The sequence below is a fragment of the Anolis sagrei genome, chromosome 4, assembly GCF_037176765.1.
Source record: "Anolis sagrei isolate rAnoSag1 chromosome 4, rAnoSag1.mat, whole genome shotgun sequence".
NCBI classification, from domain to species: Eukaryota; Metazoa; Chordata; class Lepidosauria; order Squamata; family Dactyloidae; genus Anolis; species Anolis sagrei.
Genome location: NC_090024.1, coordinates 75,982,244 through 75,995,609, shown reverse-complemented (window position 1 = coordinate 75,995,609; position 13,366 = coordinate 75,982,244). Strand labels below are relative to the sequence as shown.

The 13,366-nt window shown below is 39.8% G+C and overlaps 1 protein-coding gene across 5 annotated transcripts in view; it reads right to left on the bottom strand.

The window, feature by feature from the left end:
- NFATC1 (nuclear factor of activated T cells 1) overlaps positions 1–13,366 on the bottom strand; it is a 172,050-nt gene that overhangs the window by 73,271 nt on the left and 85,413 nt on the right. For all 5 annotated transcript variants that reach the window (XM_060774945.2, XM_060774944.2, XM_067467483.1 and 2 more), the window contains exons 4-6: positions 10,475–10,677; positions 4,335–4,507; positions 3,312–3,452 (exon numbers count right to left, since the gene is read on the bottom strand). In XM_060774945.2, the coding sequence (XP_060630928.2) occupies positions 3,312–3,452; positions 4,335–4,507; positions 10,475–10,677 (517 nt within the window). The remainder of the gene's footprint in view (positions 1–3,311; positions 3,453–4,334; positions 4,508–10,474; positions 10,678–13,366) is intronic.

Genomic DNA, 13,366 nt, shown 5'->3' with positions numbered 1-13,366 from the left:
GCTTCCCAAGTTGCCTGTATCTATGGGGGGAATACACACCCTCCAAGTGCACTCACGCTTCCCCCGTGTGATTGCTCTCTCGGTGGGTGATGAGTTGCAAGGTGTGGGGCATCAGATTCCTCATTCCTTACGGCAAAGCGGAGCACCTCTGCCTCCTGTGCCAGCCATCTGATGAGGTACTTAGACATATTTAGCTCTACCACTTCCAGACATATTTTGGTGATTTTAGAAACAGAATTGAATCTGGGACCTAACATCTAACAAAATCAATTATAATATTAAAGGTTCATTTTCAGATTCTGTACAAAGGTATATTATATATATCATTACACCAGCATTTCCCAACCTGATCCTCTCTAAACAGGTTACTTACTACTCTTATTATTTCCAACAAGTATGGTCACTGGTGGAGTTGACAAGTGACAATGGGTATTGTTGTCAAACATACTTGGAAGACACCCAATTTAGGAAAAGTTCATTATCCCACTACAGTAGAATCTCGTTTAGCCAACTTTTGCTCATCCAATGTTCTGTATTATCCAATGCAGCCTGCCTCCCGCCTGGATCCGCAGCTGTTTCAATACATTGCGATGTTTTGGTGCTAAATTTGTAAATATAGCAATTACTACATAACGTTACCATGCACTGAACTGCTTTTTTGTTCAATATGTTGTAAAACATGATGCTTTGGTGCTTAATTTGTAAAATCATAATGTAATTTGACATTTAATAGGCTTTTCCTTAATCCCTCCTTATTATCCAACGTTTTCATTTATCCAACGTTCTGCCAGCCCGTTTACATTGGATAAGTGAGAGTTTACTGTGCCTGCTTTTAATGCAAAAGACTTCATTCAGCTGAAGACTTTTTTTTAATCAACATGAGATCATAGCCTCAAGGTCAAATAATGTATGATATCTAATAGCAAACCACTTCCTTTTTGGTCTGCAAACAAGATCAATTCAAGTTCAGTTTCAATAATGTGGACGAATTAACTTTTCATGTATAGACTTGTCAAATTAAGCGCAATAATTTGTACCTATACATACAACACAAACTTGTTACAAACTTGTTACAATTACTGCATCTCTATATGGATATATTTGAGACTTTTAAAACATTGTGCCATCTTGACTGCAAACGTTTCTCTCTTATTTATATAACTGGCTTCTCTTCTCTCATCAGTTTTTTTTAGTATCAAACTTAATTTTCTTAAATAACATTTTACAATCTCACTTGGTCTTCCCTCTCATCTGACAACATGAGTCACTTGTCCTCCTGATTATTTGAGACAGATTTTTTTTCATGTCAGGAGCAACTTAAGAAACTGCATGTTGCTTCTCGTGTGAGAAAATTGGCCGTCTGCAGGGACACTGTCCAGGGGATGGCCAGATGTTTTACTATCCTGTGGGAGGCTGCTCTCATGTTAGACAGATGACTGCCAGGTTAATGTAAGGACAGTAAATACACTTTCTCTATATATTCATAAATGCATATTTATGTGGAATTAATTAGATGCCTTGTGTTTAATGTTGCTTATCAGCCAAAATGATGTGTATATAGAGATCAGTAAACTACATTTTAGGATTGTTTGTGGTGTGTAAACATGTATATGGTGTGTAAACAATCTGATTCATCAATCATTATGTATAGTGTAGGCTCATAAAGTCTGAAAAGTGTTTTGTCCTCTGCAGTTTGCTCAAGAATTTCTATTTGAGAAGGATTTGTTTAAATCAGAAATACAATGCAGAAATCAAACACTTCCCGCAATACTGCTCTGGTTCAGTTCACAGCCAACGCAGTCTTTTCTAAAAGGTTAATTTTTTTTAAAAAAAGTGAGGAAATCCAATCATGGCTCTCTCATGTCACATATTGTTTGGTGCTAAAACTTCTTTCATCAGAATATGTGCACTCTGGCTTTTCATTTCCTGCATCAGTACAATGACAGCATGCTAATAGCTAATTCACACATTCCTGAACTATGAAAAAAAAAACCATGGTGCCAATATGTGTACAAGCTCATTTCTCTCCAATGCCTGCCAGTGGTGACTTTCCACTGTTTACACGGTCACTTTCTATGGGAATGAATGAATGCAAATCCGACATCAAAACTGACAATATTAAAAAAAAAACAAAACACATAGGTGAACACAACAGTTGTATCACTTACCCAAAAGTAATAATCTTTCAATTCTTTAAAAAGGTCTGTTGCCTACAACAGGTGCTTCTGGCCAATTTGCAGTGAGGACTGAGTCTCTCAAACACACACGGCACATTTTCCAGCTCACATTTCCAAAAAACAACCTCCGAAAGATGAGGAAGTTGGATTAGTCTATGTCAGTAGTGTCAAACTTGTGGCCTTCCAGATGTTTTGAATTTCAGCTTCCAACATTAATGGCCATTGGGCAAGCTGGATAGGGCTTCTGGAAGTTGGAGTCTCAAACATCTGGAGAGCCACAAGTTTGACACTTCTGGTCTAAGCCATTGTAGGGGTATCAGTGTGTGTGTTGATGGACAGGAGAAGCAACGGTGGCTATGGAAATGAGCTCATTGGCTGCAGTCCTGAATAGTAGTTCTGCATGTGAAACAACTGCAACTAAACACTCCCTAGATTTATTGCAGACCTGTTTAATACCCCAACCCATCCCATTGCCATTTCATTAAGAGCATGGAGCAAAGGGAATAACAGAAACATAGTGAGGTAGAAAAGATAGTCAGCTGGAGTTCACTGTACATCTCAATGGCTGATATAATAATTTTGTATTGGAGTACAGATATATAACCAAGTGCTTCCGTGATCTTCCCTCCAGTCTTGCCGAGTACAGAATGACAGGGAGTTCAGTGGATCTTTGATAAGTCTGGGAGTTTGGTCACTGCAAAAGGGCAGAATTACTAACCTGTGCAGCAGCCACAAGCAGACATACACAGGTGTAAGATCAACTTTCACTTATGTATGCCACTAATAGGATGCCAACTTAAAGGTAAAGGTATATGTGGAATTAACCCAAGGCTCTTGTTTTCATGCAGAGACATTTGAAGGCATTAAGAAGATAGAGCACTTTTGCAGGGTTTGATATAAAATTCAGTGTCTTCAAAGTAAGCTGTAGGTAGCTCAAAAGTGAACTGTGGTTGGGGGAGCACTACCCAAAATTTCCCACATATCTAGAATCAAACTGTTAGCACTATTTTACTTTATCAGACAATAAATGCTTAAGGTTGAGTGTAATTATTTTTATTCCAATGCATCTTTATCATCTATAGCATTACAGACACATACATCTGCACTAGTTTTTAGGACCAGTGTTTGAAATACCTGGCGCTTTCTCCACAAATATGACTTTGGAGTCTTGAAGGAAGTTGTGTCCGCTCAGTATCATTTTCTTCCCACCCATCACAGGGTAGCTGTCAACACTTTGCTTCTCTACCAAAGGCAATTCTTGAGCAGATCTTTGAGCTGGTGAGATGAAAAAGAAAACTTTAATAATCAAGAAAAAATAAATCCATACACAAACCAGAGACGAGAGACTGCTAACACTTCAGGGGAAAATGGTTTGTCACTTTTGAGATCACTCACTATTGAAAATGTAACACATTAATATTACTTTTTATCAATAAGCAACTTTCTGGTTAATTTCACTTCAAAGACTAAGTCAGAAGATGCTGTTTTATACATTAATAGATTTATTAATGGGCTGTTGTAGGTTTTTCAGGCTATATGGCCATGTTCTAGAAGTATACTCTCCTGATGTTTATTTGGTTTTAATAATGTATTTTAATAGTTCTATGTGTCATTCTATCTTTATGTTTGTATACACATTGTTATGATTTTCAGTATTAATCACTTTGAAGCTCCTTTCAAATATAATGCATATAATGATGATGATAATAACAACAACATTAAAACAACATTTTAGTACTAAGTAATTATTTCTCTGTATGCCTTCACTTTGAAGAATTCATGTTACTGTTTGTTGCATTACTAGTCTGAACAGAGTACAATGCTCACAACAAAGTCACAGGTTGAAGGCACTGTCATTACTTGTAAGGCTTTACTTCAAAAAATTTCTCAATCCATGAATGCTTTACCAAACCAACTCAAATTCAGGTATTTCAATTTTTCAGTGGCATTAAGCATATACAGTAGTACCTGATTCAAGAAGATTATTGGCTAAATTTCTTAATGTGTCTTAATGTTCAGCTTCTCTTTCATAGGGCAAACTCAAGATTTGTTGAATATTACAATGGCAAGATGCATATTTTGAGGAATTTGGTTAGGCAGGGAGGGAATACATATTGACATGGGACACACACACACACCAGGAGAAATATTACTTACAGCACTCAATTGGGTTGGATGCTGCTTGCAGAGAAAGCATTCGTCCATTAGGTTGCGAGATATGAACACGGAAGACCAGCCGAACTCGTGTGTTCTTCCTTCCAATGTCAGTTTCCCCTTTCCTCAGCTCGATGTCTGAATTTCTAAGTTTCAGTATTCCAGCACAGTCAATGCTATTCCCACAAAAGTAAAAGGAAAAAAAGCAAAATCAGGACATTTTAAATTTATTTCACAAGCTCCCTTCCAAACAGTCTTCACATTTTGCTTCAACTTGAAGGAGGGTTATAGGGACTAAATAGGAAGTTATAGGGGCTAAATAAAAAGTTTCACCATGGTGTCCATTCATAGAATTAAATTCCATAGAAAATCCATACTTTTTGCCTCATGGTTTCAACATATCTTGACACAGAGGTCAATTGTCCAAAGTACCAGGCACCCAGTTTCTGACAAGAAGCTCATATTGTCCTTCATGATCCACACTTTTTATTTTAGCACCAACTGCTTTAAAGTTCACTGAAGTTCAAAATCTGGGACAATTGCTCTAGTCCAGGTGCGGGCAAATGAAGGCCCAGGAGCCAGATGTGCCCCCCTGGGTGTTTACCTCAAGCCCTCCTCATATTCCCTGTCATCTTGGCAACAACAACAATTTTATTGATTAGCCAATTGGCCTTATCAAAAACAAACAATGCAGACATAACATACAACATACAACATACATCTAGTCCTCTTAAAATAAAATACAAATATACAGGTAGCCATAGATATATGCATCAACTATCCTCGTCTCCCCTACACTGCACCCCAATCTGATCTATGTACTCTGATCTTCTTTTAGCAGCTTTAAACAGAAGGACATGGCAGTCTATTGCATCCTTATGCCAGAAAGATGGGGCAGGAAGGCATGTAGCAACTGAAAGCTCTCTGGAGAGCTCTCAGCCACCGTGTGTCTCGACCTTTGCCCAGCGTAAGGACAATGAAAGATACCCCATTGTTATGCTGGGAGGACAGCTCAAAGAAGGCATGATGTGTTTGTTGAGAACCCTCTGGAGCACTCTCAGCCACCACTTGTTTCACCCTCCTCCTGGCATAATGCCAAGAATACAGCTTAAGGATCAGAGGAGGAGGGGAGGGGATCGGGTCAGTTGTCACATGTCCTTCCTTCCTCCCGGCATAAGGATAGGGCAGCAAGCAGCCCCGTTCTTATGCTGGGAGGACAACTTGAAGATGACCCAGGCCCTGCTTTGGCCCAGTCCTCTCCCAGGCCCTCCCCCTTCTGGGCCCACCCCACCCATCATGTGCCCAACCCACTCTCTCCTGGTCCAACCCTCCCACCCAGGCCCACAAAGACAAAAAAAGTTTGCCCATGCCTGCTCTAGTCCCAAAATGGAGAATGGCTCACTTCTAAAGTTATAGGCTTTGGTTTCAAACCTTTGGGCCTCCAGGTATTTTGGACTTCAACTCCCAGAAATCCCAGCCAGCTTACCAGCTGTTAGGAACAGTGGGAGCTGAAATCCAAAACACTTGGAGACCCAAAGGTTGGGAACCACTGGGTATAGGCTATACTTAGCAATGCATATGAAAACTGAGAGTAATGGTGGGAGATTAATTTCCCTTCTAATTTTCCAGAATCAGACCTAAATGCAATGCATTATAATATGAAAAGAATTTTATTTGAGCGGTAAACCCACTGTTAAGACAAGCAAAATATTAAGAACATAGACACAGTGAGCCTTATAAATGTCAAATCTAAGGGGAATGTTTGATTAAAATTTATTATAACCATGGCTGCAATGGGCCTATGAAAATTTATAGACTCTGGCTCAGAGATTTACTCAGTCTGTGTTCATTACAATGGAAGATACATAATACATTTGTAAAATTAGAGCAACATTACCTCCCTCGTTATCTTTCAGTCTCTGGGGCTTTTTCCTGATCCAGACACTACACAACTAGTCACTATAAAAATGAGTCTTCAGGTAGTCCTAGGTCTGCAAATGCTGTCCTCTCCTTACACAAAGCAGTATCCTCCCTCTTTTCTTGATCTGAGGGGGCTTCTCTTGTAAGCCTAGACTAAAACCCACGATTTAATTGTGGTTTGGCCCAGGGTCCAACTGAGTTGGGGAGAGTACTTCTGCTGTAGGTTGATCCAGAAAGAGGTGGTCTGTTACCCATTCCCTCCTAATGCGGCCCCAGAACACCCTACTTATTTGTTTGTTTGTTTGTTTATTATTTCGGGCTTTTATATCCCATCCTATCTCAACCTCTGCAGAGGGACTCAGGACAGCTAACAAATCGGCACCCCATGGCACCCACATCAAAAACATAAATACACAATTTAACGGCAATATAATAATAACAGTATAAAACAGTATAAACAGTATAAAACAATAAAAACAGTATAAAAACAATCAATCAATCAGTCAGTGGTTGCCAGTTTAAATCATCATCCAAGGGCAGTCCTGACATGTTGACATGTACAAGTCAACATGTCAGCAAGTCAGCCTAATCTACAAAGGCCTGATCCCATAGCCAGGATTTTACTTGTTTCTGGAAGGTCAAGAGGGATGCAGCGGATCTAATTTCACTCATTCCATAGCCAGCGGGCCACCAAAGAAAAGGCCCTGTCCCTTGTCCCCACAAGACACGATTGTGACAATGGGGGAACAACAAGCAGGGTCTCCCCAGATGATCTTGGACCCCTAGGTGGAGTGTAGCAGGAGATACGTTCGGACAAGTAAACTGGGCCAGAACCATTCAGGGCTTTATAGGCCAAAGTCAGTACTTTGAATTGTGCTCAGAAGCTGATAGGCAGCCAGTGGAGCTAATGTAACAAGGGTTTTGTGCACTCCCTGTACCCAGCCCCAGTGAGCAACCTGGCTGCTGAACGTTGGACTAGTTGAAGCTTCTGGGCAGTCTTCAGAGGCAACTCTATGTAGAGTGTGTTGCAGTAGTCTATTCGGGATGTAACAAGAGCGCGGACCACCATGGCCAAGTCAGCCTTCCCAAGGAGGGATGGAAACCCCCCTGGACAAGAGTTATGTAAGGCACATAGAGGAAGGAGAGAAAGTGATTGCTTCCTTGGGGGCATATAAGTCCTATCTGGGGAAGGATCTATTGACAGATTTCTTCAGTCAAAAGAAATATCCTCACCGTAGTCTGAAGTGGTAGCACAAACTATTATTAGTTGATGCAAACGAAGCACCAAACTATTGTTTGTGTCAAACCAGGGAACAGGACAGACATCACTGTGTATGAGGAGAGGAGGAAGGTGTGTGTGAACCCAGATTATGCTCCTTAGCAGTTGGTTCTCATCCTGACTTTCATGGACTTCCTTGGGAGCCCATTATTATCACTGCATTTATGTTGTTTGTTGTTTATTGTTTGCGTTTTTGGTTTGGCAGGACGTCTGAACCAGTCCTTTATATAACGCAGCACGGCACATGGCATACTAAAATACAACACCGCATTTCAGCACCAAGAAAAGATTTGTCGTATTGACATACCAAACTGCCATTAAATTTGTCATTATGGTGCAAGTCAGGAAGAAGATGAATATGCTATGTGTCTGCCAAAGACAAGAAAAGAGTAACTTGACTTCAGCAATTGGGAAGATGGCTGGCCATATGCTCCATTTATATAAATTGACTGCCTGCCACTGACTTCAGTGGAAAACAGCCAGTTTCCACATGCACTTTCAACTAGAATTTGGCATAGCTCTCCTGCTATAAAGAATCAAGAATCGCCAAAGCTGTCTTTAGTATTTTTTTTTCTATCTTTAAAAAAATACACTACCCAATGAGCTCCTGTCGTGGCAAGTATGTCTGTCAGATCAGACACTAAGGCCAGACAGGATAATCCCTAACTCCATACCACTCTAGTGAATGGACCCAGACCATGCTAGCAACTACCTTCAAAGAAAGATACAGCAAAGGGCAGCCACACAAAACAACACATTTGGAATTCTAGAACAACATGCAATAAGACATGCACCTTCCTAAAGTCATTCAGCTTTTAGTCATACTCTCTTTCTACTCTTCGATCCAGATCGCCAATGTCTCCTTGGAAAAAAATGTATTGGTCAACTTATAACAAACCCCAAAGTCACAATGCCACCAGATGGGGTCCTAATTCTAATTGCCAATTTCTATTAGCGTAGACCCATTGAATCAATTGAGGAATGGTAAAGTGACATGTATGTAAATGACATCAGTTCACTAGGTCTCTTCTAGCTGGAAATAGCCACTGGAAAGAGGCCTTTCTTGCTTGGGCCTAAACTTTCTCCTATGTATTTCTTTTTCTTTTGCAAATGAGATAACATAGGGGATTGCTATTATTAGCTATTCAGAACATTTAATTTTAAGTGGTGGTCACACTTTTCATTTGTTTTTGTTTTTTGTTTTTGCCATACATTTATTCGGGACAGAATTGTATCTTTTTCACAAAATAAGTAGGAAATGGGTCTTGTTATCTTGACACAGATTCATTGTTTCAGAATTTAAACTACAGAAATCATGAAGCGGTGTCTACATTTCCCCCTGATTTTTATATAAATACAAAGTCACTTTGGAAGCTTTGGTGGAGGATTAGCAGGATGGGATGCTTGGGTTGTAACTAGTTGTCCTCTAAGAACCACCAGATATGGGAGCCATATTCACTGCTGTGTAGGAATAACCATTGCTGGAGAAGTCAAAGAAAAAGAGAACTGGGTAATTCCAATCTCTCTCTCTTTCTCTCTCCTCTGCCTACATTTTAACCTTTCGTTTTCTACTTAAGATGGCATCTTTGGTGCAATTTTGTCTTTTCAAAGAATAGAATTATGGAGAAAGATCAATTCAACTTTTAGTTACAGCCTTAAAATAGTCCCTGTTTAAAGTTCCCCTTAAAAGACACACAAACACATAAGCCCACTCTTTTCTTAGGGTGCATTCTGCTCTTTGCAGAATAGCTGGAGGACTAAGGTGGTGTCATGTTAAGAACCTAAAAGCAGTAGCTGAGGTAGGCGATATTTACAGCTCTGTAACCGATATACTGATTTTAAATGGCAAAGAAGCACATTGGCTGAAACTCGAGAGGGAAACACACAGAGACAATCTGTTGTCCCATATAAATATATGCAAAATTTATCTGGACCTTGAACATACTATTCTACAAAATCTATGGAAAATTGCTAGTCAGAAGGCTTGTACAGGGTTCTACAATGAATGAAAATTAATTGAAAAATAATAAATAAAAGCATAGCTTGGGAAAGTTAATTTTCTTTGATTAATAGCTTTGTAGTCATGCTAGCTGTGTGATTCTAGGTCAGTGTTTCTCAACCTGGGGGTCGGGGCCGCTAGGGGCTTGCAAGGGGATGCCAGAGGGGTCACCAAAGACTATCAGAAAACAGTACTTTCTCTTGGTCATGGGATTCTGTGTGGGAAGTTTGACCCAATTCTATAATTGGTGGGGTTTAGAATGCTCTTTGTTTGTAAGTGAACTATAAATCCCAGCAACTACATCTCCTAAATGTCAAGGTCTATTTTCCCCAAACTCTCACGGTGTTCACATTTGGACATATTGAGTACTTGTGCCAAGTTTGATCCAATTCATCACTGTTTGAGTCTACAGTCCTCTCTGGATGTAGGTGAACTACAACTCCAAAACTCAAGGTCAATGGCCACCAAACCCTTTCAGTATTTTCTGTTGGTCATGGGGGTTCTGGTACCAAGTTTGCTTAAATTCCATAATTGGTGGAGTTGAGAATGCTCTTTGATTATAGGTTCACTATAAATCCCAGCAACTACAACTTCTAAATGACAAAATCAACCCCCACTCCCATCCCACCAGTATTCACATTTGGGCGTATTGGGTATTTGTGCCAAATTTGTTCCAGTGAACGAAATTACATCCGGCATATCAGATATTTACATTACGATTCATAACAGTAGCAAAATTATAATTGTGAAGTAGCAAGTAAAATAATTTTATGGTTGGGGGTCACCACAACATGAGGAACTGTATTAAGGGGTCACGGCATTAGGAAGGTTGAAATCACTGTTTTAGGAGATGCACCCCTCAAAAAGTAACCTTTCCAAATTGTGATGAAAACTGTGCCCAAAAAGTACAAAGCATTTAGGTACAAAAGAGGAAGTGGACCTTACATTGCTCTCATGTTGTTTTCAGGTAGAAGTGGGATTTCCAAGACTTTGGTGTTGGAGAGGATTGTCTCATGGCTGGTTGTGGAAACGGTCTTCCCTGTGATCCGGTGAACCTGGTAGAAGGCATGAGGCCGCAGCAGGCGGTCGTCTGCAGTCCCAATGAACAGCTGTAGCGTGAGTGGTTCACTTTCTAAGTAACCGTGTAGCTGGCAAGAGAACAGAAAGAACTCCTACTAAGCACCATACACCTAAACTGCGAGGAATCTATTAAATTTTTATATGCATGGCAGTCTAATTTAAGGAGAAAAACTTGTGACAGGTGCTAAGTGTTAAGCTTTCTCTCCCCCCAACCCTAAACACACACACAGAGACACACGTTTTCTGGTAACACAAGATTGAAACAATAAAAAGGTGCATTCAGAATGTCTCATTATGATCGAAGACCTCAGGCATTTCAGACAGACTTTGAACAGTATTGCTCCATACATTCCATACAGGAATTTGTTACAAAGGGGAGGAGGGGGGCAACAATGAAGTCTGTGTTTTCCCCAGAAAAGCCAAGCCAGTGAAAGTGTGAAAACCAGATCCCTATTCAAACCTTAGCAACCTGTGTAGTGTAAATACACGAAGAGGAGAGATGTACTGACCTTTCCCTTTACACATGTGGAGGGGGATTTTCTGACTGAGAGAGCATCACATGGAGACTCTTCATATGATTTCAAGCCTTGGAAAATTAGGTTTCTGAATTACATAGAGAGACAGCACAGATTGCACCTTAGTCAGTATCTCTCAATACCAAAGAGTGATGGAAATGGTGACAGAGAGTAATGAGGTTGGAATATCTCTTCTTCTCATGTGCTTGCTCTACACAGATTTTTAGCACCCTACATTATATCCCTTTGACTGTTATCTTTACCATCAATACTTGGAAAATAACATTTTATGGACTTGAGTATAAGCCAAGCGTGAGAAATGCAGCAGCTACTTGTAAATTTCAAAACAAAAATAGAAACCAATAAAATTACAGTATATTCTGGCGTATAAGACTACTTTTTAACCCAAGAAAATCTTCTCAAAAGTCAGGGGTTGTCTTATACGCAGGTGCAGTCTTATGCATGGGAGTCGTCTTAACTCTATATTTTAACTGGAAAAGTTGGGGGTCATCTTATACGCCCAGTCGTCTAATATGCCGGAATATACGGTATATTAATTGAGGCATCAGTAGGTTAAATGTTTCTGAGCATTTACTGTACTTCAAAGAAAAACAGTAAACTAGCTATGTAAGTGGAAAAGTAGGGTCAACAAAACAATATGGTATCAACAATAAAATAATAATAATAATAGAAATAATAATAATAATAATAACAGAACATTTGTATCCTGCCCTTTCTCCCCATGGGGATTCAGGCTGGCTTCCAACATAGTAACAGGCAAACATTCAATGCCTGTATAAATAATGCAGAGCTAGATATAATCTATAATTATATATACTAATTTCCCACTGAAACATTTGCAAATCCTCTCTATATATATGTGCATTTTCCTCCTGCAATATTTGCAACATATATATATATATATATATATATATATATATATATATATATATATATATATATAGCCAGCAATGGTCTCCAGGCTCTGCTGCTTGGCCTTGACCCTATTATAAGCCGAGGGAGGCTTTTTCAGCTCAAAAGAGGTCTGAAAAACTCAGCTTATATTTGAGTATATACAGTAATATCTTTAGGTACTGAAACAGAGAAATGATAGACAAAACACTCCACTTTCTAAGGTCTGACAACACATTTCTTTTCAGCCCCTAGTACTGAGGCCTCACTCCTGAAAATGAACCATATGTTTTACAGAAACATTTTAAAAGGCACCGCGGCTGAAGACGGATGTGCCGATGCTGCGATGATGTCAAGCGCTTTAGCTGAGCTCCTGCTGCTCCAGCTCACCTTTTCTGTTGGCTCCTTTAAGTTAGAGGAGCCATCCAACTGTAGTTTGCATAGCAATAATATACACAATGCCTAAACATAACAAGTCAAAACTGCAGATTGGAAGAGGCAAGCAAGGGGGGAAACCTCCACTAAGTAGTTCAATCTGAGCTAGCGTCTGGCTACTTCTTGGCAAGCTATACAACTCAGGCAAAGCTTCTGGTGTGCACGCGACTAAAACGCTGCCAAAGGGAGCCTTCTGTTGCACGCAAAGGTTCATTTTATCTGGCATAACCACTCCTTCCCCACTTATGTTTGTGCTATTCCTTTGCTAGCAAAAAACAACACAACACACAGACACACATGTATGCTGTTAGAGGAAAATAAACAATATAGAATGATCATTTTTTGAAACTTTTTTAAAAAATTACTTTAAGCTATGCTGCAGTTAGTGTGTACATAAAGGGAGGCTTTTGGAAGTGACTTGTAAGCATCATAGAGGCTGTTTTGGTGAAAGGGACTTCAGAGTCCACCTCCTTCCCTCCCACCGTTTCCTGCCCAGAGTTTTCTCTATTGCCCCTTGTTCATTAAGTTTTTGAGTGCCATTTCAAAGAGAAAAGTCATGGATCCCACTTAATTTTTATGCCATAGTTGGCACAGGTACAGTGGATAAGTTTGACCTCAGCCTGTCTAGTTATAATTGATATTTTTTCCATTTGTATAACAGTGACAGAAGCTCTTTTAAAATATCCCTCCCTGAACTCCATCACCCAGTTAGTCTCTAATATTCTATTCTTGGGAGAAGGTGCTAATTGTATCTTAGCTTCAGGGGTTTCTGGGTGAGACGGATTATTTAGATCTATTAAAATACCCTCATTGTGCGACCTTGCTTAATGATTTTTGCTGGGAACGAAACAAAAAGCATATGTCCCTGTTGGTTTTGCTAGACCTATCAACAGCT